A 27,854-nucleotide genomic window follows, 5' to 3' on the forward strand; every position below is an offset into this window, starting at 1 on the left:
CTTAATCTTCAGCAAATATTTACCCTTCCAAAACTGGCAGATTTGCGTTTTATAACTTGTCATGTCAAATGAAATATTTTCTCTTTTCTTTGCCCCTAGAAGGATTTCTGCTCAAAATTATAATCTTTTAAAAAATAGCTGACACATTCTCCTTTGTGGGGAATATTCAACATTTCTATCCTGTGATTTGAAACTGACCCTTCTCACTCCTCTCCAGCTTTAGCCTATACATACTGATATATTTATTTTGGATACAGTTTAATGTTTTTATTCTTATATCTGGGTCATAGAGAGATGAATGGATAAATGAAGAGATGGATGAATGGATAAATTAGATAGAAAGATAGATAGATAGATAGATAGATAGATAGATAGATAGATAGATAGATAGATGATAGACAGACAGATAGACAGACAGAAAAGCAGACCAAAGTATACCACAGATGTGTGGAAGTACATGTTCAGGTAACAGAAAATACACTGCAAGCTTTAGTCTCAAGCTCCCTAGACCATAAAAGCTTATAGAATGGTCAGCTTTCCAAAGCAGAGGCTAAATAACTGTCATTCTGTTGCATCCAACATAGCTTCCCAAACTTTGTTGATGTAGGATTAGTAAGATGTTCCATTAGAAACTCCTAAAATAACTTCAGGATACTTTTAAGTATTCTTTTCATTTGTGCCATGGAACTAATGTGAGGAGCTGGCAGTTGGAGGTGGTTATCGAAGCCTGGGAATGGATGTCTCCAGTCACTGTTTGGTGGAAGAACCTTTTTCAGGTTGTCCCTGCACCCCCACAATACTTGAGAACACTTTCTAGACCAGAATAAAATGCCCAAGTAAATTAATGACATCTGTTTGCATTTTGAAGATGAGAAACGGTGAGACTTTTAATTCCTAGAGGTAATAGCAGGATAATTGAGTACAGTAAATTAGAAGTTGCTATTTATGAGCAAAAGTATGTATGACTAGAGACTTCATCCCCATGAGCTTGCCTGTTCACCATATTGTTATTTTCTTGCATGCTTTATTAGTCTTTGGAGCCATACTTCTTGAGTTTGAATCCTGGCTCTGCCACCTAACTAGCTAGAGGCATGCCTTTGAACAAGTTTCTTAATCTCTGTGCCTCAGTTTCATAATTTGTGAATCTATTGATTAGTCCACTCAATACCTATTCCAATCCCCTTTTAGCTTGATTTTTTTTTTCATCTGACAGAGAATGGAAACTTTCCATTTCCAGAATCCCTCGAAGCTAGTGTTCAGGGTTTGTTAACTAAATGCATTTCCATAAACCTTTGAATTCAGACCTAGATTGTGTGGGATGAGAGATGGGGCATAGGACCTTCATTTTTTGCTGGTATGGATAGTGGCAGAGGCAGCATCGTTCTGGAACTAGTCGCTGTAGTGATAGCATCCTGATTTAACAGTCAGCGTTTTTATTGGGAAGCTTCCAGATTGTTAGTTTGGAGCAACATCTGAACCAGCAGCTTCCTAATTCTTTAGGTTCTTAATAGTGATCAAGGCAGCAGCCCCTTTGGCCGTTCATTTCTGCTGAATGGTTTAAGAAGTAATTCCTAAAAGCTAGGCCTAAAGTCCGTTTCTGCAGCTCTCCTAACAATGATGTCAACTATGTGTTCCTTAATATGTCTTTTTGCTTGAAGCAGCCAAAGTGATTTATGTTGGTTGTAACTAAAAACCCAGAAGAATCAACTTACCTAATAGGGCTTTTGTGAGTTGTAATAAGGTAAGGCATTTAAAGTGCTTAGAACATTATCTGGATTGCTATTTCTTTTTTTTAATATTCTTAGGGCTTGTTCTGGCCTTAGTCAATGGAACACCTACAACCATAAATAAAAGATATTTATTAGTTTCTTCGTTCATTCATTCATTCATTTATTCATTCACTGAAACAAATATTTAGTGAATGTCTTGTCAAGGCATGTTTCAGTAGCCTTAGGATAGTGGTTACCAATTAGAACCATCTAGGAATCTTTTTGAAAAAACTTAATTTCTATGCCACATCCATAACTTACTGAAAACAGCGAGTGTGTGTGTGCGTGTGTGTTTGTGTGCACATGCATATGTATACATAAATATATTTTTAATTGGAATACCATTTACATATAGTAAAGTACATAAATCTTATGTGTTACAGTTTGGTGAATTTTTATATATGTGGGTGTATACCCACATAACCACTACCTAGATCAAAATATAGAAAAACAGAAATTTGCATGAAAGATTTATTGTGTGCATGGGTGTTTTGGGGGCCCCATTAGGAGCTAAAGCTTCAAATGCATTTGAGGTTTTGCCACTTAGAGGTCAAAAAAATTTAGTCATCCAGAATGACCAGTATAATTAGGTTATTTTTCGTTTCTTTTTCTTCTTCATAGCATCCTTCTATTCCTTTTTAGGTTTATGCATTTATATGTGAAATGAAATTTATGGAGAACCTTAGATAACAGAAAATTCTAAAATGTTAATAAGGCAGTAAATGTTATCAGTAATAACTCCATGACTCATAATTTCTGCCTCTGTTTATCTTACGATTGGCATAATTTATTGACTAAAAGAACATTTAACTGCTTTCTTGAAGCTTAAACAGCTTCTTTCTCATGATCTCTTCAAAGAGTGAATATCATGAAAGGGTAGAAATAATTATTTTCCCTTTTTTCCAAAAGAGTGTTTGGAGTAGATATCTTTGTCTGTGGGCCAATGGCTGCACACTCAGTAGTGCAATGCAGAGGCTATTAGAGCAGCACGCGTGAGCTGAGTTAGGAAGATAAAGTTACTTAAAAAGCAAATGGAAATAGTTGACTGTGGAGAAAGAGAACATTGTCTACAAAACATTAGTAGCCTTTACAATTTTTATAAAACCAACCTAGAACAACTTTGAAGTTGAATGATTTTGCATAACTGGCTTATTATGGAATGAAACTTTCAGAAACAAAATATAGAGTGGAGATGAACTGTATACTTTTAAGATGATCACGTGTGATTTGAGATCAGAGTCTAGCATTGGAATACTGTTTCAAGGATAGCTGGACTACCTTGGTGAATTAAATAGATGTGTCACTAAAGGAATAGAAAACCTTGAAATTGTATGTAGCTCCTTCCTCTACCTTCAGATAAAATTTCTGTACATCAGCCTAAGTGATATGAATATTGTCTATTTCAAGCACTTTTAGAAAATGAGCTTTGGATATAAGGGCAATCTGGGTATGACATTTATTATTTTGGTCGATCTGGCCAGTTAAGAGACTGATGTCTTAACTCCTTCACCATTGCCTGCACGTCCCTAAGTTGGTAATTATTTTCTTGGAACTTTGAAGGTCTTGTTTCATTGCCTTCTTGCTTACAGAACATTGTGATTAATACATTTGAGGATTTGTGCTTTATCAGTTCTGAGAAATTCCCACCCATTAACTCGTTGTCTCATTGTGCATTGCCTTTCCTTCGTTCTCTCTGTTAGCTCTTTCTGAAATTCCAATTACATGCATGTTGGACCATCTCACTTTGACTTCCATATCTCTTATTTTTTTCTCTATCTCTCTCTCTCTATGCTAAATTATAAGTAATATCTTCAACTCTGATTTCTATTTTCTAATTATCTTTCCACTGGACTCTAGTCTTGTTTTACCTATTTGCTGAGGTATAAATACCTATTACTATATTTTTTCTTTTTCTGTAATTTAACATTTTCTCATTGTGCTTTTTGTTTATTTTTCTCATTTACCTGTTCATTTTTTGTAGTCTCTTGTTCCTAACTCAAACTTTCAACTTCCCATTTTATTTCTTTAACGTATTAAGCATATTTGCCTTATATCCTGATTGTGTTAACGCCAATATCTGAAGCCGCTATGGGCCTTGTTTGCTGGCTCACTTTGCTTACTCCCACTCGGTAAAGGTAGATTTGTTTTTTCCCTGTGCATTTTGAGCTCATGTTCAATGGAACTCTGTGTGGACGGTTTCTTTTGGTGTTTGGTTGAAAGTACATCCCTCTAAGGTTTACACTTGCTTTCACTAGACATATGAGGGCATGTCAGTCTGGAACCATATTAAAATAAATAGCTGGCTTAGAGGTTTTTAGACCACAAAAATAGTTTCAATTTGAGCACAAACACATGTGAGTTCTGGCTCATGATCAACTGTTTTTTTCTTTTTTTTTTTTTCCTTTTATTTTCTTTTATCAGGTTAAATCTTGGGGCAGATATTTCTTTTTTTTCTCTCTCTCTCTACCCAGAGCCAAGGCCAAGACAAGTTTTTGTTTGTTTTGTTTTACTATAACCTTTTACAAGGCGTATTTTGTTCTCTAGTTCACTTTTTCTCTGGTGGCGTAACTTCAGGGCTCTCAGCTTTATGTGGTGGTTTCTTGTTAAGCACCCCCACCTTGCCACGGCCCTAGGCTTTGTGTCCTGAACCCTGTGTGGACGTTGAAGCTGACATGCTAGGTCTAGACACCAGCTCAGGGTTTGCAGACCTCTGAGAACTTCTATTCTCACTTTGCTTTTGGTCTCTACAGGCTTTCCTTGCTTTGTTACCAGCTCAGTCAAACATTTTAAAAGATTTTTCAAAACTATTTTATCCAACAGTTTTAGATGTTTGGTAACAGGAAGGATTTTCAGAATATCTTGTCTACCATATTCTTTTGTCAAAAATAAGTAACTATTTCTGTGACCACACTAGAGGTATCCTCGCGAAGGTGGAAATTCAGTTCCATGTATTCCTCACTTCTAGCCCTTAATAACTCATGTTAGAAAATTTCCCAACACAAATGCATCCCAAACCCATCTTTCTCTGTCACTTAGCCTCAGTTTTCACTTGTCTTCTGTCTATATTCCTTTTCTGCGTAAGTTGTATCACGCAAATTTTAGATTTTGTGGCTTTTTTCCAGTTTCTTTGAGTTTTCTGTGTTCTCCAATGTTATGTGCTTCAGGAGAGAAGGCTCAAAGCTTTGCTCTCCTTAAATTCAAGTGTAAATGGGAGGCATGGGTGTTGAGAGTGATCTCCTATAACTGATCTCATGGTGTTTCCTTCTTGTCTTGCCCGTTTAATTCAGCGCTGTGATTCTGACTCAGCCAGCAGTCATTCTGTGAACTCTAGATCTTCTCCGCCTATTTTCACAATTTTTTGTTTTATTTTTAATGCTGCCTGTTTCTCTTCTTCAGTGTATTTACTAACTCAAACTTTTCCTGAAGCTCTTTGCTTGATTTATAGCTGTGATCAACTTACAAAAACCACTGCCACCATCAGGCTCTCTGGAGGTTGAGTCATTTCAGTCCCACCCACATCCTGGTGCTGGTCCCCCTTAGAGGGATGTGTTTGGGGATGGCTGGAGGGCTCTACCAGCCTGGACTTCTGTGTTTGACACTCCCACACACTGAGGCACCTGCTGTTTCTGCCCACACTAGGATCATGTTTACTTTGCAGAGGGTGCACCAGGGACCTCTGTATAATCATAGTCCTCCTGCTGTGAGATGGGTAATGTTCACTATGATTCATCCCTTCAACTCTAATGCCAGGATGGGGCAGTAGCTATTGGTAAGGCTGATGTTCCTTCCAGTTACAGTTACAAATAAATGCTTGTTTTTCTGGAGTTTCCTTTTGATATAATATCTATCACTGTGTAGTAGACATATATATATATATATATATATATATATATTTTTTTTTTTTTTTTTTTTTTTTTTTTTTTTTGAGACACAGTCTCACTCTGTCGCCTAGGCTGGAGTGTAGTAGTGCAATCTCGGTTCACTGCAACCTCCGCCTCCTGGGTTCAAATGATTCTTGTGCCTCAGCCTCCCGAGTAGCTGGGACTACAGGTGCACACCACCATGCCTGGCTAATATTTTTTGTATTTTTTGTAGAGATGGGGTTTCACCACGTTGGCCAGGCTGGTCTCAAACTCCTGACCTCAGGTGATCCACCTGCCTCGGCCTCCCAAAATGGTGAGCTTACAGGCATGAGCCACCGTGCCCGGCCAGACATATATTAATAGAAGCATTCACTATTCACTTTGAAAAATCCCAGATGTTAAAGAACAAGTACCTTAATACTCTAACAACTCTGCTGTGGGTACTATTCTTGTTACTAAGGTACTAATTATAAAGTATCTTTTATTTATTGAGCACTTACTATGTGCTGGGCTTCCTGCTAATAAATCATTTAATCCTTACAAGAGTCCTGTGAGGTAGGAGCTGTTATTATCCCCATCTTATAGATGAGGACATGGAGATTCAGAGATGTGAAGTAACTTGCCCAGGATCTCATAGCCAGTAAAGGGCTTGCTAGGACTCAAACTCAAGGCTTCTTCCCAAGTCCATGCTCACAGACATCTCTTCTCTTAGGACAAAACCAGATTTCTGATCTATGGCAATGAACTTTTGCAAAGGCCAGAACTTAAATCTACCTTACAAGGTAACATATTTGAAAGTAAAACTGTGTTGCCTGCATTGCACAGAACTGATGTTAGAATACCTTTGCGAAAACTGCTTTGAGAACCAGCATGTGTAACCTAAGAAAATCAATTTTCTTTTGTAGACAAACCTTGCTTTTCACCCCAGGCCATGTTATCCTGCTTGATCACCTACATTATTTACAGATTTCACTCCTCATGCCTCTTAACAGTTTCTAAAAAGGAGATTCTGTCCCCTGAGGATGGAGATTTGTCACCAATGAGGACATTCATAAGAAGCTTCCAGAGGGAGTGAAGATGACTCCTAAGGGGCTCCAACAGGTTCTCAGCGATGTCATTTTACAAATAAGAGCTCGGCCCTTGGGGTGATTACTTTAAAGGGGAAGTGCTCGGCTGTATCAGTACATTCTAGTGTGTTTGTTTACAATCCATTCTCTGACTTCATAGATATACTTAATGTCGACTTGATATGGAATGAAATCTGTTTACAAAAATCCACATCTAACAAAACTTCTATGGCATATGGAAAAACGCCAGACTTTCCTCATCTATTACAGATGTTACCTTCTCTGGGAAAGGCTTATTACAAATGTCAACACTGAAACTGGCTCTGTTTTGATAGAAATCTTGTTCTGTTTCTCTTTAAATCTAAGAACTACCAAATATTGACTTGTTGATTTGGACAGATTGTGGGAGGCCCACAATCTCCTCTTGAAGGAAAAAGGATCAGGTTTCTGCTTCCCCAGGAAACGGGGAATTATCTCTCTGCTGAATATGTATGTATCAAGCAACCCTCTGGTGTCATTTTTAAAGTGCTTATATTTTTCTTACGCGTAAGGTTGACGTTTGAAGCATCATCTTAATTAGCTGCTCACATTTAATGTAACTCGGCCGCAGTAAACAGTCGTAATCAAAATAGCAATGTTGCCATAGCAACCAAGATCCAACTCAATTGCTTTTCCTTTCTACTCACAAGTGCTGCTTACCATCTAGGCAAGGATATGAAACAAATCTGCTGAAACCTCCTGTGTGAAATGAAAGTTTAAAAACCACTGGGGAAAAACATCCCTGAATGATTGTTTTAAGTGTTTCAGTGAAGCTCCTGGCTCCAAATGGCTCCTGAAGGAAATTGCCTCCCTGGTTCTCTTGTCTGACAGCTTTGCCTCCTGAGAGCTGTTCCCCACACGTGGACGGGATCGGGGGAACCATAGCTTTATTCCAGCTGAAGCTGCAAGGTCCAGAAAGTGGGAGAGTTGATCCAGATAATTCCCCATGGCTTTTCTAGCTATAAAGTGTTAGGTTCCGATCCTTTAACTTGGTTATTTCTTTATTGCAAAATGCAAAACCACGCTGTTTTAAAACAAGCCTCGGGGTAAGCCTCAGTTTCATGGAAAAGAAGACAGAGATTATTAATCATTTTTATGCTGTGAGCCGGTAGTTCCTAAATTTTTATTATCTGAATCCTTTAGGGAAGCCCTCGAACTCCCCTGCTCGGCCCATCATCACCAGCACTGGTTCTAATGATGTCAAATGATAGCCATATGAAGATCATATTAGGGTTTTTTTTTTCTTTGTTGTTAATTATTGCATATCTTGGTATGAAGATCATATTAATGAAGAAAATTAATGAGCAGATAGACCTTTTCTGTGTTCTAACTGCCAACCCCTTCTTCCAGTGATTCTGGAGACTTGGTCTTGGTCTCAATTTTCTTATCTGGAAAATAAGACACAGTAGAGCTGGATATTTTCCCTGCTCTTGGATCCAGCTTGGTACATGACTTCTTTATTAAATAGAATAGAAAACCAGTATCACCTTTGGTAGTGATAAGCCGACGCCGTGAGGGTTGTTTTGCTTGAGAAAACAAAAACAAACCCTGTGGCTTCTCCGGAGGTCCTTGTTTCACCCTCACCTTCTTTTTATCACTTTCCATGTAAGAGATGGAAATAATCTAATTGTGAGATTAATCAGAGAAATCAGACAAAAATGTTTTCTGTGTAATTCATTTTGTATGCCATTAAAAAGAAATAAGATAAAAAGAGAGAGTGAAAAAAAGTAGGAAAATGGTCAAGAATATGAATAAGCAGTTCACAGAAAAGGAAACACAAGTGGCCCCTAACTGTATGAAAAGCAGCTCCGCCATAGAAGTTGTCAGGGAAATGGAAACCCAAATTGGAGATACAACTTTAGTGTCTGACAGTATCAGAATTTGGCAAAGATGTGGAGAAACAGGAAAACCCAAACACTGCTGGTGGGGGTGTGATTGTTATTCTACAACCATTTTGGAGAGCAATTTGGCAGGATCTAGTCAAGTCGAAAATGCACATTCCCTTCGATTCCATAATTCTCCTTTTGGATGTATTTCCGGAGAAAGTCTCCTGATACATGTGCACAAGGCGGTATTTATCAGGAGGCTCACTGAGGCCTTATTTGTGATAGTGAAAATTAAATACAGCCTACCTGTCTATCAGAAAAGAATGGATGAAAAATAATGTAGCATGTTCCTATATTAGAATACTATAGAGCAGTTTTACATAATCAGCAATGGCTAAAAGTAAAACATCATAAAGTAGCATGCAAAACTTTGTATTTTGAAAACAAAATGCAAAACTTTGCATATTGAAAGTTAAAATGACTACCACACACAAAGCAACACTCTTGCATATGGATACATATATATGTGTGTGTATGTGTGTATATATTTATATGGTATCAAAAATGGGCTGAGGGCTGGGCACGGTGGCTCATGCCTGTAATCCCAGCACTTTGGGAGGCCGAGGCGGGCAGATCACTTGAGGCCAGGAGTTTGAGAACAGCCTGGCCAACATGGCAAAACCCCCTCTCTACTAAAAATACAAAAATTAGCTGGATGCCAGCTACTAGGGTGGCTGAGGCACAAGAATCACTTGAACCCGGGAGGCAGAGATTGCAATGAGCCAAGATTAATTTTTTAAAAGTGGGGGAGGGGCTTTTGGTCAATGTCAAAACCACAACTACTTTTGCACCAACCTATAATATCTGTGAAGAAACAGTCAGCTTTAAGTGTTTCATAAGAAGAAAGTTTTGAAGCAAATAGGACAATGTGTTCATTGCCAATTTGGGGTGGTGTGAGCTTGGATGTTACAGTTCTCTGTTAATTTTTCAAGAAAAATATAAAATGCCAAAGTAGAAGATTGCTTACAAATCAGAACATTGGTCTTATTAAATTGCCCTGGCGCCTACTTTCAGGACTATTTACTAAACACACCTGTCTTTGTTTTTTTTCCGGCATTCATTTTATTCCTCCGTGGTGGCCTCTTAAGAGGACCCCGTCCTCTGCTCATGGCATCTGTGTGTCATTAGGATGAAGGGTGATAGCATATGCCACTTGCCCTCTGGGTGATTCATCCAGTTTGAACTTTCAGATATAAACAAGTACAGAGACTGTGGTTTCAAAAGCACCTGACCAAACCATCCATCCCTTTGAAATGTTAATTTGTATTAAATATCTTGATATCCACACACTCTCACTTTGTGAGGATGTGGTTTTGTCCTTTAAAGGAACAGTTGCAAATTCTAAAATATATGAATCGTGGAAGGCAGGGTTGCTATTAGGAAAAAGGAAGCTTAAGCTTATTGTTTTTCTGTCACTAATTTTATGTAACTAATAAGATAGGATGTAAGGTGCCCTAGAACTCCAACCCTGGTGTTACGACGCAGCAGGGAAAAGCCAGACTAAACCAGAAAGAGAACTCCAGCGAGGTGCCGATGGTTCAGAGTGAATCAGGGCCAATTCACTTGCTGGACAGTAACCAAAAGGTTTGTACAGCTAGGAAGTGGGAGAAATGCCAGTGGTGAAAACAGGGAAAAGGAAAGGAGGATTGGCTTGGAGTGTCATAGGACAAATCCATGGAGGTTTAGCCAAAAACAAAAGTCTGTAGACACCTTATTGTTTATAACATGGACTGGGATGATTTCCAGCATCAAATCTCAGCCCTCTGGGACATAACTGTGTGGTAGGAAGTTTCCACTGTTAACCCAGGTATATCAGCCCCACTCCTCCAGCACCAGGTTGCATAATGTGTCATAATACATGTATACATGTAATGAATTGTGTGATCAAGGGCCCTCTAGAAAATGAAAAGTGGTGCCATTAATAATTCACTGAGGCTAGGGCGATGGCTTATGCCTGTAATCTCAGCAGTTTGGGAGGCCGGAGCAGGAGGATCACTTGAGCCCAGGAATTCAAGACCAGCCTGGGCAACATAGCAAGACCCCGTCTCAATAATAATAATAATAATAATAATAATTAACTGAGACAACAGGCCTAAACCAGGACTGTCCTGGGCAAACTTTCCAGTCACTCTATTGAGTACCAGTCCCTCTAGTAAGAGCACACGTTTATGGAAAGGAATGCCTGAAGTTGAAAGGTTAGCAGAAGTGTTTACCTGGCTTCTTAGTCTAGCCCCCACGCCCTCCAGAGCCTAACCCCATTTCTTCCTCTCTTGTAAGGATTCTCTGCACCTTCCAGACCACCTCTCACTAGGCTCTTGGGCATTCTCATGTCTGCACCTAGCACTGGGCTTCCCCTCCCTGAAGTAACTTTCTTCCTCGACCTGGTCTGTCTGAGGATGACTTGCCTTCCCAGTCCCAGCTTTTTTTAGTTTTAATTTTTTTTTTTTTTTTTTTTTTTTTTGAGATGGAGTCTTGCTCTGTTGCCCAAGTGGGAGTGCAGTGGTGTGATCTCGGCTCACTGCAACCTCCACCTCCCGGGTTCAAGCAATTCTCCTGCCTCAGCCTCCCGAGTAGCTGGGATTACAGGTGTGTGCCACCACACCCAGCTAATTTTTGTATTTTTAGTAGAGACGAGGGTTTCACCATGTTGGCCAGACTGGTTTCTAACTCCTGACCTCACGATCTTCTTGCCTGGGCCTCCCAAAGTGCTGGGATTACAGGCATGAGCCACCGCACCTGTCGCCCAGTCCCAGCTTTACTTCTCATCCGGCTTTACTCTGCATTGCCTCCTGGAACTTGGCCATCCTTCACTGAGCTGAACCTGTGCCTTGGCTGGTCGATGCTCCATAATTATTGAGTATGAAAGGGAGGGACAAGTGGGCCACTTTGGAAGGCTGGTCCTTGCTTCTTTGCAGGAGTGGTCTCCAGGGGCAGCTGGCCAAGGAGGACAATACAGCACACAGACCAACCAGTATGGACGTCTCATGCTCTCTAACAGTGGGGGACATTGCAGCACAGCACAAATCAACATGGCTGCCATCCGAATGCCACCTGATCTCTGGGAGCTTCAACACAAACCTTCAGGAAAGATTATTGGAACCAAAGCTTTCTTAAACCACAACTATAAAGAATGTCTATCCAGGAATGGTGGCTCATATTTGTAATCTCAGCTACTTGGGAGCCTGAGGCCAGAGGATCACTTAAGCCCAGGAGTTTGAGACCAGTCTGACCAACATGGTGAGACCCCATCTCTACAAAAAATTTTTAAATACTAGCTGGGCATCATGGTGGTGCATGCCTACAGTTCTAGCTACTCAGGAGGCTGAGGTGGGAGGATCCCTTGAACCTAGGACTTCGAGGCTACAGTGAGCTATGATCATGCCACTGTGCTCTAGCTTAGGTAACAGAGTGAGACCCCTGTCTCCTTAAAAAAAAAAAAGAGAAGTCTACACCAGCCGTTGTCCAATAAAAATATTATGTGAGTAACATAGGTCATTTTAAATGTTCTAGTAGCTATAGTTTAAAACATAAAAAAGAAGAAAAAATAAAAACCTAAACTATTAATTTTAATATGTTTTATCTAACTCAATATATCCAACATATTTTCATTTTAACATGTAATTGATATTTTTAAATTACTGAGATATATATTTGATATCGTTTGGATATCTGTCCCGTCTAAATCTCATGTTGAAATGTAATCCCCAGTGTTGGAAGGTGGGGCCTGGTGGCGGGGGGGGGCATTTTTAAATTTTTAATTAAATTTTAATTTAATTAAAATTAAATTAATTAACATCTTTAGGAAATATCCCTGAGTAGTATTGTGTTTGGGCCATGAGGGTGGATCCCTCATGGCTTGGTGCTGTCCTCGAAATAGTGAGTGAGTTCTCATGAGACCTGGCTGTTGAAGAGTGTAGCGTCTCACACCCCACTCTCTCTCTTGCTCCTACTTTGGCTGTGTGGCATGCCTGCTCCAGCTTCACCTTCCACCGTTAATAAAAGCTCCCTGAGGCCTCCTTAGAAGCCTAGCAGATGCCAGCGCCATGCTTGTACAGCCTGCAGAACTATGAGCCAATTAAACCTCTTTTCTTTATAAATTACTCAATCTCAGGTATTTATTTATAGCAACACAAGAACGGACTAATACAATATTATTTTTTCATCCTAAGTTTTTGAAGTCTGGTGTGATTTTCTGCTTATGGATCCATTCAGACTGGCTACATTTCAAGTGCCCAATGCTACATATGGCTAGTGGCTGACTGCTGTATTGGACAGTACAGATCTAGATGCATTATGTTGCTCAAATCACCTTCCTTTCCTTCCTTCCTTTCCCTCCCTTCCTTCCTTCCTTCCTTCCTTCTCTCTCTCTCTCTGTCTTTCTTTCTTTCTTTTGAGACAGAGTATTGCCCTGTCACCCAGGCTGAAGTGCAGTGGTGTGATCTGCAACCTCCACCTCCTGGGTTCAAGACAGTCTCCTGCCTCAGCCTCCTGAGTAGCTGGGATTACAGGCATATGCCACCACTCCCGGCTAACTTTTATATTTTTAGTAGAGACGGGGTTTTGCCATGTTGGCCAGGCTGGTCTCTAACTCCTGACCTCAAGTGATCCGCCCGCCTCAGCCTCCCAAAGTGCTGGGATTACAGGCGTGAGCCACTGCATCTGGCCTCAAATCACTTTCATTAGAGTGTGTAGACTTCCTTACTTTTATTGCTATTATAAAGTTTTTTTTAAAAATCCTTGAACTATGTCAGTCTTTAGGAAATATCCCCGAGTATTATGTGTGTTGGGACTAGAGAGGAGTTTGGCTACTCATACTTTTAACTTTTGTTGCTTGTGTTTCTCATTCAGAAGTGGTTACCTTTGTTTCATTCATTTGTTTATTCATTCCACAAATGTACCAAGTTCCTGGGCTCTGGAATTATTAAACATACAGGAAAGAGGTCTATTGTGTATTAAAGGTTTATTATGCCTATGAAAATAAAACTCATCAAATAAAAACATCCAAATTTTTAAATATGCTGGGTATCTACCATGTGCCAGACACTGTGTTAGGCCCTGGGGAAACAGCAGGTAACAAGAGAGACAAAAATCCTTGAGTGGGAGAAGATAGAAAATAAACAAATGGTCGGGCATGGTGGCTCACTTGAGGTCAGGAGTTCAAGACCAGCCTGGCCAACATGGCGAAACCCCATCTCTACTAAAAATACAAAAATTAGCTGGGTGTGATGGTGCACGCCTGCAGTCCCAGCTACTCAGGAGGCTGAGGCAGGAGAATCACTTGAACCTGGGAGGCAGAGTTTGCAGTCAGCCAAGATCGCGCCACTGCACTCCAGCCTGAGCGACAGATCGAGACTCCATCTCAAAAATAAATAAATAAATAATAAACAAATCGTGTGTGTGTGTGTATTTAGGTGATATTAGGTTTGTTGTTTTTCATTCAAGACCTTTTATGAAAACAGTTACAAGGCCACGGTTATCTGTTTTTTCCTTAATCTAAAACTTTGACTGATTGGGTTGTTTAGGTGACAGAGTGATCCAAACTTTTATTACTGATGTAAGTATACCCTCAGTAGTGTGGCCAGGGTTGGGCTGCTGTCATCTACTAACCTGCCCCTTAGTGTCAGAAGGTTTGCCTGGGTATTCCCTAGACTATGTCCCCTGCCTCTGTTGCTCAGGGTGATCTTTGATAAACACCCTAGCCAGCACTGCAACCGCCTTTTATTTGCCTGTTCATAATAGCAGAGTCTCCACTTCTACTTTTTTGTTTTTTTGGAGATAGGGTCTGGCTCTGTCGCCTAGGCTGGAGTGCATGATGTGGCCACTGCTCACTGCAGCCTCCGCCTCCTAGGCTCAAGCAATCTTCCTGCCTCAGCCTCCCGAGTAGCTGGGACTATAGACATTCACTGCCATGCTCAGCTAATTTTTTTTTTTTTTTTTTTAGACAGAGTTTTGCTCTTGTTGCCCAGGCTGGAGTGCAATGGTGTGATCTCAGCTCACTGCAACCTCCACCTCCCGGGTTCAAGCAATTCTCCTGTCTCAGCCTCCCAAGAAGCTGAGATTACAGGCATGTTCTAGCATGCCCAGCTAATTTTTGTATTTTTAGTACAGATGGGGTTTCACCATGTTGGTCAGGCTTGTGTCAAACTCCTGACTTCCAGTGATCCGCCCACCTCGGCCTCCCAAAGTGCTAGGATTACAGGCGTGAGCCACCGCACCCGGCCTTATGTTTTTTGGTATTTTTTTGGTAGAGACAGGGTTTCGCCATGTTGCTCAAGCTGGTCTCAAACTCCTGAACTCACGTGATTTGTCCACGTTGGCCTCCCAAAGTTCTGGGATTACAGGTGTGAGCCACAGCGCCCAGCCTCCACTTCTGCTATGATAAAATTGTGTTCCTTGGTAGAAGCATTCCTCCTTAAGTTACTAAGGCTTCTAAACTAGCAGAACACAGAAACCCAAGAAAGGCAATCAAGCTATGAGTGGGACTTCAGATATTAGCTTTGTAAGAAATATAAGGCAGGGAAGGGAGATAACGACAGCCAAGACTCAGGGGAGTGGGAGAAATGTAATTTTTAAAAATTATGATAAAATGCACATAACGTGAAGTCTTAATCATTTTGAAGCATATAGCTCTGTAGTATTAAGTTCATTTGTATTGTTGTCAACCAGTCTCCAGAATTCATCATGTAAAACTGAAACTCTGTACCCATTAAACACTAAATCTGCATTTTCACCTTTTCCCCTCTCCCCAGCTTCTGGTAACCACCATTCTGTTTTCTGTCTCTATGACTCTTTTTTTTTTTTTTAAGAGACAGGTCTTGTGCAGTCACCCAGGCTGGAGTCCAGTGGCAGTGGCGTGATCACAGTCCATTGCTGCCTTGATCTCCTGGACTCAAGTGATCCTCCCACCTCAGCCTCCCAAGTATCCGGGACTACAGGCATGAACCACCATGGCCAGCTAAATTTTTAATTTTTTTTTTGTAGAGGCAGGATCTTGCTATGTTGCCTAGGTTGGTCTCAAACTCCTGGCTTCAAGTGATCTTCCTGCCTTGGCCTCCTAAAGTGCTGGGATTACAGGTGTGAGCCTTAGCACCCAAACCTGTCTCTATAAATCTGACCACTTTAGGTACCTCATCTAAGTGGAATCATACAGTATTTTTCCTATTGTGGCTGGCTTATTTCACTTAGCATAATGTCCTCAGGGTTCGTTCATGTTGTAGCATGTCAGAGTGTCCTTTCTTTTTAAGGCTGAATAATATTTCATTGTGTGCACATACTAACACATTTTGTTTTATTTTTGAGACAGAGTCTCGCTCTGTCACCTAGACTGGAGTACAGTGGGATGATCTTGGCTCACAGCAACCTCCACCTCCCGCGTTCAAGAGATTCTTGTGCCTCAGCCACCCGAGTAGCTGGGACTAGAGGTGCATGTCACCACGCCTGGCTAATTTTTGTATTTTTAGTAGATACAGGGTTTCATCATGTTGCCCAGGCTGGTCTTGAACTCCTGGGCTCAAGAGATCCACTTTCCTTGGCCCCCCAAAGTGCTGGGATTATAGACATGAGCCGCCGCACCTGGCCTGCCAACCACATTTTATTTATCCATTTATCTGTTGATAGCTGGGTTGCTTCTAACTCTTGGCTGATGTGAATATGAGAAATGCAATTTGAAATAGTGTGCCCAGGAAATCTATGGTAAACTGAATTATTGTTCACCAATACTCTCTGCCTCTCCCTACAGGATATTCTTTCATCCTCATCCTTTTGAAATCAGGCTTGGCCATATGACTTCACGTTAGCCAGTGAAATATGAACAGAAGTAATAGAGCTGTCCCAGTCCCTGCTGATTTCCCCATACTCTTTTTCCTCTGCTATAGTCACTAGGCAATGTTGAGATAGTAGCTGCTCTGTTGGTCTGGGTTCTGGAGTGAGGGTGAGGATGAACAGATCTACTTGTATATGTGTATACTTGTAGTATGACACAGATCTCTGGGTAATGAGAATTAACCCTTTACTGTTTCATGCCCTGTATATTTGGGGCTTGCTTGTTAGGCAGCATAACCTGGCCCATTCTGACTGAGAAGGCCTCACTGATTAACATCTGAGCAGAGACCTAGAGGACATGATATGTGGAGCAAGCATGTTCGATGGCAGAGCAACAGCAAGTGCAAAGATTCTAAAGAGAAGTTTGTTTCAAGGCTCAGGAAAGAAGCCAGATTTATGAAGGAGGCAGTGAAACAGACAGAGTGGTAGGTGCTAGTCAGACTCTCATGCAGCCCATAGGGCTGGGCTGGAGGTGGGACTGAATCTTGTTCACCCAATGATTCTGTTCCCTCCTCCTTTCCTCCATGGAGCATGGAATGGGTGGCAGTAGTGAGGGGGTAGAAAAAGGAATGAAGGAGAAAAAAGTGAGGCGTGGAGCAGGAAGATGCAGACTAGCCCAGATCCATGGCCCATGGCCCCTCATATACTAAAAATGATAGTATCACACATGGAGGCACCTTATCCAGGGCATGGTGAGGCTTCTGAAGTCTGACTTCTGTCATAAGATGAATAGTGCATCAAGAGTTGCTGATAAGTGATCATTGATGACCAGAACATCCCCCACTACTCCCTGGTTCACCTTGTCATTTTCATGCCTGTGACTTTAAAAAAAATTTTCTTTTAATTTTATTTTTTAATTGGAAGAAGCATTTTATATTTGCAGTTCAACTGATAATGCCAACACTTGTTACTGTACAGCATATTACAGGATTTGTGGTTGCAAAAAGTTACGTAATTTAAGTTTACTGGTATTGCTACTCACCTAAGTCTAAACTAAATCTTATATTCCCATTTGCAATTTAATTTGTAAATTAAAGGTTTTGTTTGTTTGTTTTTGTTTCTATTTTGTTTTGTTTTGTTTTGTTTTGTTGAAACGGAGTCTCACTCTGTCACCCAGGCTGGAGTGCAGTGGTGCAATCTTGGCTCACTGCAACCTCTGCCTCCCGGGTTCAAGTGATTCTCCTGCCTCCCGAGTAGCTGGGACTGCAGGTGCCCACCACCATGCCCAGCCAATTTTTGTGTTTTTAGTAGAGACGGGGTTTCGCCATGTTGGCCAGGCTGGTCTCTAACTCCTGAGCTCAGGTGATCCACCCGCCTTGGCCTCCCAAGGTGCTGAGCCACCACACCCGGCCAAATTAAAATGTTTTAAACATATAAGTCCATTATGAACATTAGTTTAAAAGGGGACCCATGACTATTTTTAGAGCCACACAAGCCTAGGGAGCCTCCAACAGACCAACCAAGGAAGCGGGGCCTGGGAACTTAGGAGTGTGCCATGCAGGGCCCTGAAAAAGGGACAGCTTCCCATCCAAGCAGCATAGAAGGAAACCTAATAAGCCACATACTCCTCTTTCCTTAAATCCTGATACTTTTTCATTTTTAAAAACTTAAGTCTTGGCCAGGTGCTGTGTCTCACACCTATAATCCCAGCACTTTGGGAGGCTGAGGCGGGCAGATTACTTGAGCTAAGGAGTTTGAGATCAGCCTGGGCAACGCGGTGAAACCCTGTCTCTACAAAAAATAGAAAAAAGTTAGCCGGACCTGGTGGCATGCACCTGTAGACCCAGCTACTCAGGACTGAGGTGGGAGGATCGCCTGAGCCCAGAAGGTGGGCTCAGGCAGTGAGCTGTGTTGCGCCATGGCACTCCAACCTGGGGGCAACAGAGCAAAACCCTGTCTAAAAAAAAAACCGGGTGCCCTGGCTCACGCCTGTAATTCTAACACTTTGGGAGGCCAAGGCAGGTGAATCACGAGGTCAGGAGATCAAGACCATCCTGGCTAACACGGTGAAACCCCGTCTCTACTAAAAATACAAAAAATTAGCCGGGCGTGGTGGCGGGTGCCTGTAGTGCCAGCTAGCCAGGAGGCTGAGGCAGGAGAATCACTTGAACCCCGGAGGCAGAGGTTGCAGTGAGCCGAGATCGCGCCACTGCACTCCAGCCTGGGCGACAGAGTGAGACTCCGTCTCAAAAAAAAAAAAAAAGTCTTAGATTTCTTTCAGCTCCGTAACCTCCTTGAAACCAGACACAGGTCCTCTTAATCAGCAATTGCTAGTAAAAGAAACTCTGGACAATCAAGCAGGGTGGGTGGGTGGCTATTGATTCAGATGCATGCAGAAGGCAGAATTCTAAATATCAAATCTATTTAGTAGAAACTTGTTACAGTTGAAGGCAAAAATGTTTCATGGAGATGAAACCCTCCTGTGCACTTATGAACCACAGAAATAGCCATGGAAAGTTCTCTGGAAGAATCCCTCATTAGATATCTGGGTTTCTAAAGGCTAATGGCATCTCTTGCAGAACACAACTATTAATCTCAAGTGCTCCATGCCAGTTGACTGTCTTCTGAATTCAAATAAGCACCTACAACTCCTAAATATATAAAAATATTTTTAGGTGTATAACAATCTCAAGTATCAGGCTGAGCGTGGTGACTCATGCCTATAATCCTAGCACTTTGGAAGGCCAAGGTGAGCAAATCACTTGAGGCCAGGAGTTCGAGACCAGCCTGGCCAACATGGCAAAACCCCATCTCTACCAAAAATACAAAAAATTAGCCAGGCATGGTGGCACACACCTGTGGTCCCAGCTACTTGGGTGGCTGAGGTGAGAGGATCATTTGAGCCCAGGAGGTGGAGGCTGCAGTGAGTTGAGATCATGCCACTGCACTCCAGCTTGGGTGACAGAGTAAGACTTCACCTCAAAAGGAATCTGAAGTATCTATATGTTATCTCTTTTCTTGTTGGCAAAGAGAAAATTTAACAATTGGATGCATGCAAAAGCATTGTGATATCAAGCCCTGCCCTCCTCCTTTTCTTCTTGTAAATTTCCAAAGAAATCCTATTCATGATGGAAAATATATAAAAAGGGAAGTTCCATTCAATTTAAATAATACCAGAATCATTGGGACCAGGGCCAGTGGTTTTCCCCCTCAACCATTGTTGTGGGATAAAAAAGCCATCTCAAGGTCTGAGAAGGGAAAATGTGTAACTCGAATAGGTACCAGCAAGAAGGGTGCTGTGCAGGGAATGGGGACCAACAGCAAAAGTCTCTTAGGGAGCTCAAGGCAAATCAACATATTACAGTGCAGCGGGAGTCAACATTGAGTTCCCACTCCTTTCAAGATCCATCCTTTGACCCAGGGGAGGGGTGAGGGGCAGGGGGACATTATTGTTATTTGGGAGATGGACCATTCTTTGTTTGTCCTGTGCACTGTAGAATGTTTACATCCTTGACCCCACTCACTAAATGCAAGTAGCACTTTGCAATCCCTGACACGAAAACATCCCTAGACTCTCCCTGAAGACATTGCTATCCTCCTTTGACAGCTCTACAAGGTTGGAATGTACCAACAGAGAGAATAAGGTGGGGTTTGAACGTAACTGGGAGGATGCATCACTGAGCACGAACTGACTAGTACCATCATTCTTTCCACACATGGACACATCAGGAAAGGAAAAGCAATTAGCTGCATTTGCTGGCAAAGAAATGGTGACATCCAAAAGCTACAACAGCCTTATGATTAGAGAGGAGGCTTTATAGTTGGTAGTAAAGCGGAAATCAAAAACTGAAATGGACTGCAGGCAGCATTCAAAATAACTGACATAGTAAATGACTCAACCCGTATGTCATTGGTCTTCTGAAGGGGAAGGGTTGTTTCTCTGAAGATGACTGGCAGACTGCCTGACATGTGCATGAAAAGTATAGGAGACAGCTAGCTTTTAGCCTCTTTTGTGGACACTGGATTTCAAAAATTTTAAATTAAATGAAACACAGATGAAAATTTTAAATCCTGCATATCAAAGCACATTGACAATTTACTTACCAAGTACGTGCCATGTTGCTTGGCGTTTTCTATTGTACGTGGACAGTTTTGAGGGTTCAACTTCCCCAGTGTTGTTGGTGGGCATCCCCCGCTCTCTCCCACCCACCCCGTTGGCCCTTCCCAGCTTCTGTCTTCCAGCCACCACCCCCCAACCCCTACCCAGGACAAGGTCATCTGCGGGGAAGAAGGTAGGAAGGGACCCTTCATCCTGCCATCACGGGACCCCATTCCCTCACCTTCTCCCTTCAGCTTTCTAACAGCAACATCATTTGTTAGGCAATTACCCAAGCTAAGGCTTCTTATTTGGTTGCTTGATGTTAAAGTAGGCCAGCAAAGGAAGTTTTTACATCTATCCCCCCAGAGGTTTGTTTTAATTTTTTTACAACAATTTTTTAAAACAAAGAGCCCTTTTTCATGAATTATTTGAGATTTGCTCACAAAAAATCAGGCCACCAATCCTGATTTTTCTACAGACAAGGACATTCTCTTCTAGAACAATAAAATCATCAAAATCAAGAAATTAACAGTGATTCATTACTACCATCTAATCCTCAGACCCCATTCACAGCTCTCCAGTCGCCCCAGTAATGTGCTTTACAATGAAAAGATGAAGTTTAAAAAAAGTTTTTTTTGCATTTGGCTGTCATGGCTGTTTTAGCCTCCTTCATTCTGGGACAGTAGCTCAAGTCCTTCGTTGGTTTTCACAAACCTGGCACTTCTGAAGAGTACAGGCCAAGAACTCCTCTCCTGCTGCTTCTATGCCATCAGAACAAGAAAGAGACAAGCATCTGTCTCCCTCCCCTTCCACCCATCCTGGAGGCTTCAGTCCAGTGATAGTGTTCTTGGGAAGAACTTGGGTAAAAGCTCTGGGCATAGCAAGGTCAAGGAAAGTTTCTTTACTATTCTTTAAAAAAAAAAAAAAAAAGACGGGCCTGGGACATAGCTTTAAGCTTTCTGGAAACTATGTAGTGGAAATACCATCCCTGCTATCGAATTTTTTACAAAGCGTGTTCTCTGTTTTGGGTGCCCCCTGGCCATTCTGAGTTCTCTCTCTCCTTGAGCCTCCAGGCTGGGTCTCAGGCTGCTGAAGAAAGGCCAGTTGGCAGAGGAGGAGAACTGGAACCAGCCAAGGAGACATTTACTTTCTATTTCTTCTTGCCACTGGCCTTTTGTTCATCAACCCTGCTTCTCCATTGCCTGGTCCTTTCAGAATAAGATTGCAGGTCACCTCCTCTGAAGAGGGAGCATGCACTCATTCTGCTACCCTGGCACTGCATGTTTCCACTGAGTCCACAGTGTCCCAGTTAATGTCACTACATCATTTCATATCTATGTACATCCTGTGACTATATTTCAGTTGTTTAAAGTCTGTAACGATGTCTCTTCTTCCTACTTAGATTCCAAGTACCTCAGATGAGGGACATGATCTTCAGCATCCATCTGTCTATCTTCAACAACTTGTAATGAGTTCCCTTAATATCAGCTTTCTATAAATATGTGTTGAATGGATGAATGCTTGTCCATGTGTAGGCCTGCGTGTGACTCAAAGAACACATGTCCATATTCTTTTAGAATGTGCTGATAACTTCCAGATAATCTATTTCTCTGATCTTTACATTACCATAGACATTCTAGAAGAGAGATTGTTTAGTAAAACCCTCATTTTAAAGTTGAGAAAGTTGAAGCCCAGAAAGGTTGTATGACTTGTCCAAGATGTCATTTCCAGCTAGTAGCAAAACTAGGGCCCAAACCAAAATCCTACCTCCTTTCCTAAAGCTCCACCCACTGTACCATGCACCTTACTTCAGCACTGGCAAGTACAGACATGTTTATTATAGCTACTGATTGAGTTCGTAGGGGCAGGGAAATGTCAAAGCTAGTGATTTATAAAAGCTTATATCAGGGTCAGGCGTGGAGGTCCAAGAGCAGGGTGCCTGCCTGGTCAGCTTCTGGTGAGGGCTCCTTTCCTGGCTTGTAGACAGCCGCCTTCTCACTGTGTGCTCACATGGCTTTTCCTTAGTGCTTGCAAAGAGAAAGAAAAAAGAGATCTCCTTTTCTCTTCCTCCTCTTATAAGGTTATCAATCCTATCAGATTAGGATTCTACCTATAGACCTCATTTAACTTTAATTACCTCCTAAAAAGCCCTCTCTCCAAATGTAGTCATGTTGGGGGTTACAGCTTCAACACGTGAATTTTTTGCAGACACAATTCAGTCCATAGCATAGTGATAGCGTAAAAATTTAAAACACCTTCAACATACTATAATATGATATGAAAATAGTTGTTGTAGTGTGTAGTGGGTCCCCCACCAGGTGACTTAAGAGTGTATGTCTGCTGCTTGAACCCTGAAGGCTGAGCAGTGAGCCAAGGCCATGGTGCCCAGCTGAGGAGTAGGTGTCCTTGAGAACCCAGACATCCCGGAGAGAATCTGAGAACCTACCAAGGAAAACAGTCCCATCGTGCACACGCACGGATCTCTAGAGCTATCCTGCTGCCATCCAGGAGTGCCCTGTTATAAGTCCTAATAAACTCAACTACTCATCAAGCTGGACTTGTCCAAGTTATTCTTTGGTCTTTCAGCACCTTCCCAGTTTGGGGGTGGGTACTACAGTCCCAAGTTTTTCCTGTAACAGCTGAGATCTATTGGTGACAAAGTTACAGGTACTGCTATTAATACTGTGGTTTGCTGCCTACATTCATCATGGGAGGAAATGCTTAATTTCAGGTTGTGGTTAGTGAAAATAAATAAATATATATGTATATTTTTTGCATCCAAGTTCACAGGCACCCTGAATTTCTATACAGGGACATCGGGCTAAGAATCCTTGGTCCACACAAGTAATATGTTCTCGTTGTGAGCAAGCAAGTGGCATAACCTCAGGATGGTGAGAACAGATTTTGAAATCAGCTGATATTTCCCATTGCCAGTTACTCAGGAACAGTAAGCATGTTGAACTGAAAATAGACATCATCTGCTCTTGGCTTGCTTTCTGATATTTTTGATTGTGTGTTTGAGTGTTGGAATATGTTTTGTCTTGCAGACACCAGTAACTTAAATACAGAACAAAATAACTCCTGGACCTCTGAGAACTTCTGGCTTGACCCTGCTGTGAAAGGCCAGTCAGAGAAGGACAAGGGCGATGGCCTCCGGAAGTCCCTGGATAGATTCTATGAAATGTTTGGCCACCCGCAGCCAGGCTCTGCAAACTCACTCTCTGCATCTGTCTGCAAGTGCCTGTCTCAGAAAATCACTCAACTAAGAGGCCAGGAGAGCCAAAAGTATGCCCTCCGCAGTTTTCAAATGGCCCGGGTGATCTTCAACCGGGACGGCTGCTCCGTCTTACAGAGGCATTCCAGGGACACCCACTTCTACCCACTGGAGGAAGGAAGTACATCTTTGGATGATGAAAAGCCAAACCCAGGACTGTCAAAAGATATTACTCATTTCCTCTTGCAGCAGAATGTAATGAAAGACCTGTAACTGGTGCCGGGCGGTGTGCAGGGTAGTAATGGAGGTGCTGCGCCATGACCAGCAGTGTTGGTGGCCACCCAGATCCCCTAGGGTCTCTGGCCAGCTCTGTGTGCCCAATCCCAATTAAGTGCTTTGAGGTTAAAGGCTGGCACCTGTGACCTGGTATTGGAGCCAGTCAGCCCATATGGAGAGCCAGCAGGGTCTGGGAGTTCTCCGTCCTGTTGGCCAAGGCCACTGACTGACTGGGCTACGAGTCAAAAGCCCAGCTCCCTTGCCTCAAGGAAGGACATTCTCTGAGGAGTAATTTATGCTCTAGCACTCCCTTTCCTTTAGATCGGCCTGAGGCTGGGACATTACATGAAATCACACCCTTGCTGGGCTTAATCCCTTTCCCTACCCTCCCATTTATTTACTGGTGTCTCTGGGAGCCTTTCCTTAATAAACCTCTTATATCTGAATCCTTGACTCAGAGTCTACTTCTGGGAGAATTCAGCCTGAGAGAGCATGCTTCTGTGAGATGAGTTTTGAGAAGGATACAAAGCTCTACACTGAATCAGGTATAAGGAATTATATCAAGTTGTAAAACTGAGACCATGTAATTGAGAATACATGTCCTAAAATAATATAAAGATTGAAATACAGTTTAGAAAAGTATATCACATCTCGATCACACCCTTGCCTCCTCTCCAAAGCTAGAAATCCATGTTTTATACTAACTGGGTGTGGAAGGAACATTTGGACAATCTAAAATAACAGCGAAAATTCACAATTCTTTTTAAAATCTCTTGTCTTTTATCAGATTGCAAATGTGAAAGGTGAGAAGGTAACAAATGTGCGCCACCCACCACAGTATATGTAAGCACAATTATGCTACGCTAGGCTGATGCCACGTGGCCTTGTCAAGTTGTATTTGAAGAGAATAAATAATCCTTTGCCCAGGTGGGGCCCTACTTTCTCTTGTATTCTGCCTGCCTGCACCCTCTGTCACCTTGTGAACACTTGGCCCCTCACCCCTGCCCTGTCCTTGCCTCCAACACCCTGAGCTCCATTTGCAAAGGCTTGCCCAGAGCAGGACTTCTTGGCCACCTTGTCCCTGTCCTCCAGGCAGGAGCCCTTCCTCACCAGGGAGCTCTTTAAATAGCCAGTGCAGGTTTGCACTGGCAGGTGCTCCACTCTGCGGGTTGTGTCCTGAACCCCCATTTGAGACTCAGTTGGTAGAATTACATCACCTGGCACCGGGATCTCTGAAGCTGCAATTGGAAGCCTCATGCTAATCCCCATCTCAGCAGTGCTTTCAATAAATTGCATTGGCAGAAAGGGTTATATTGCCTTTGGGTTGGGGGGAACAACAAAAGAAGCTGGCAGCCCTGAGCAACTAGATTTTGAGACACTTGAGGTGAAATTTAATTGGCCTAAGATTCCAAAAGCTTTCCAGAAAGCGGATTATGCAAACGGGTCAGCCTTAAAGTATACATTGAGAGTGAGTGTGCCATCTCAGGAAGATCTCCCGGGGACTCTTGGATGGAGAGAGAAGCCTTTTAAAGGTTAGGAATGACACACTCACACTCAGGCTTCCAGTGCTGGGGAGATTAGGTGTAAGAAACAGTGTTCCAGATTGAAGTGTAGAGGCACCCCCTGGAAGGAGACCCAAATGATAGAAATAGGAAATGAACAGGTCTTTGAGAGACACTGGAGAAAACAGGACTTCAGGTTTTCCTCTGACAAGCAATCATCTGCTTCTTTCTCCATGGGCGTTTCCTATTCAACTGGCCCCCAAATAATCGTGAAGCCAGGGGGACTTATAATTGAAAACCTGACAATTAAATTTTAAGGTAGCTAGCTTTATTGTTTTTTTAATGAGAGGCATATTAATAGATGTCCTTGAAGAATGCTATCATTTTTAGTATGACTCAGTCACTGCAATGTTTGCAGTTAGTCTCCATGGCTACCCACAGAAGGAAACTGGATTATTTTATGTTGTTTTTGAAAGGACAAAAAATACAAGTTATTTGAATCTTCATGTTGGGAAGCAGCAGCTTCTATTTGGCAATGAGATTTTAGTGTCAAACATTTCATAACCTTTATTAATATGTGTGCCAAGAGTGCCCAGTGAGAGGATAGCCCAAAAGTAGAGAATTTAGAAGTCTCAAAGTCAGAATCACCTTAGGTTTAAAAAGAGTGTGGTATGTGTTTACTTGCATCTGAATAAGTGTTTGTGACAGGTCAATACAAGATATTTGATTCCCTGCAAACTCACTGCTTAATTTGATCTCTGTGAGGTTAGGATGGCATTTTCCATTTATTTCTGTGAATCTTTAATAAAGGCTAACAGATAAGGATATTGAGGTTTGGCCTTTGGCATTATTGTCTAATTCTGCCCTACAGATAAATTCACCAACATTATACCATCTCATGCATGCTATGACTGGCCTGTGATATCATCTGTGGCTCTTTTCAGGTCTTTGTGAGACATCAGAACTAAGAGCGCAGAAACATCAGAACCCTTAAGAAGAGAACTCCTACCGATGTCTTAAATTCATGTGCTATTACTCATTTCATTAGTCTATTTCTTTGCATAACCTATGTAAAGGCCCATGTAACAGATCTTATTACCAGTAATTAGCACGAAACAATAGAGCTATGCTTTTTTATTTTAAAATAATTTATTTGAAAAAATAGAGATGGGATCTTGCTGTGTTGGCCAGGTTGATCTTGAACTCTTGACCTCAAGCAATCCTCCCACATCAGCCTCCCAAAGTGCTAGGATTACATGTGTGAGCCACTGTGCCCGGCCAGCTTTTTAAACTTTTTAAAGCTTTTAAAACTTTTTATTGGATAATAATGATTACACAGAAACATACATATATCATACAAGTGAACACCTTGATGATTTTCACAAACAACCTGCCTGTGTAGCCAGCATCCTGATCAAGCAACAGATATTACCCACCAGCCCAGGCCCCCTTTTAAGTAGAGAACCAATGAGAACAGTTTGCTGTGACCAGTGTTTCTCAAACTGCTAGTAGCACAAATAATTTTAGATACTACATGGAAAAACAATGTTTATTTTAATTGGTAATCTATTCAGTTTAATATGTTAGAAAAATAGAACTACTACATCTAGTCCATGCTTTCAGATGTATTGCATAGGACAAGCCTAATATTAGTATTTGAAATTTAAAACTGGACTGAATTAATTTAAAAATTAATAATAGTGCAGGTAACATATATGTCCAAATGTATAAAAGTGGTATACCTGAAAATGACTAAGGTTTGGAATTCAGTGGTGTATTAATCTGTTCTCATGCTGCTTATAAAGACATACCCAAGACTGGGTAATTTATGCAGGAAAGATGTTTAATTGACTCACAATTCCACATGGCTGAGGAGGCCTCACAATCATGGCTGAAAACAAATGAGAAGCAAAGTCACGTCTTACATGGCGGCAGGCAAGAGAGCTTGTGTAGGAACTCCCCTTTATAAAGCCATCAGATCTTGCAAGACTTATTTAACACTATCATGAGAACAGCATGAGAAAGACCCACCCCCATGATTCAATTACCTCCCACCTGGTTCCTCCCATGACACATGGGAATTATGGGAGCTACAATTCAAGATGAGATTTGAGTGGATGCACAGCCAAACCACATCAAGTGGGATAGGTGATCCATCATACCCCATTAGTGTCCCACCATTGCTCTTCTGGAATACTGCAAGAAACTTCCATCTGGTCAATCCATATCTACCTTTGCCTCTCTTTACCCTGCAGCCACAATGCAAATTCTTTTAAAAAGCTAAACATGCATGAATAGCCAAAAAATTTAAAAGAAGGAACTAGCCTTCTCAAATGTGAAAACATTTTTACTTCTATAGTAATTAAAGCAGCAAAAAA

The 27,854-nt window shown here is 41.8% G+C and overlaps 1 protein-coding gene across 5 annotated transcripts in view; it reads left to right on the plus strand.

Annotated features, from left to right (window-relative positions):
* The window catches only part of SHLD1 (shieldin complex subunit 1), a 104,779-nt gene extending 80,359 nt beyond the window's left edge, over positions 1–24,420 (plus strand). For 2 of the 5 annotated variants that reach the window (XM_003821348.5, XM_055104844.2), the window contains one exon: positions 23,532–24,420. In XM_003821348.5, the coding sequence (XP_003821396.1) occupies positions 23,532–23,971 (440 nt within the window). In that variant the 3' untranslated portion in view covers positions 23,972–24,420. Of the gene's footprint in view, positions 1–11,539; positions 12,320–23,295; positions 23,500–23,531 lie in introns of those variants that run through there. The other 3 variants (XR_010110982.1, XM_063601002.1, XM_063601001.1) reach the window with 3 other exon arrangements.
* Positions 24,421–27,854: the final 3,434 nt, after the last annotated feature.

Source organism: Pan paniscus, chromosome 21 (assembly GCF_029289425.2).
Source record: "Pan paniscus chromosome 21, NHGRI_mPanPan1-v2.0_pri, whole genome shotgun sequence".
Taxonomy (NCBI): Eukaryota; Metazoa; Chordata; class Mammalia; order Primates; family Hominidae; genus Pan; species Pan paniscus.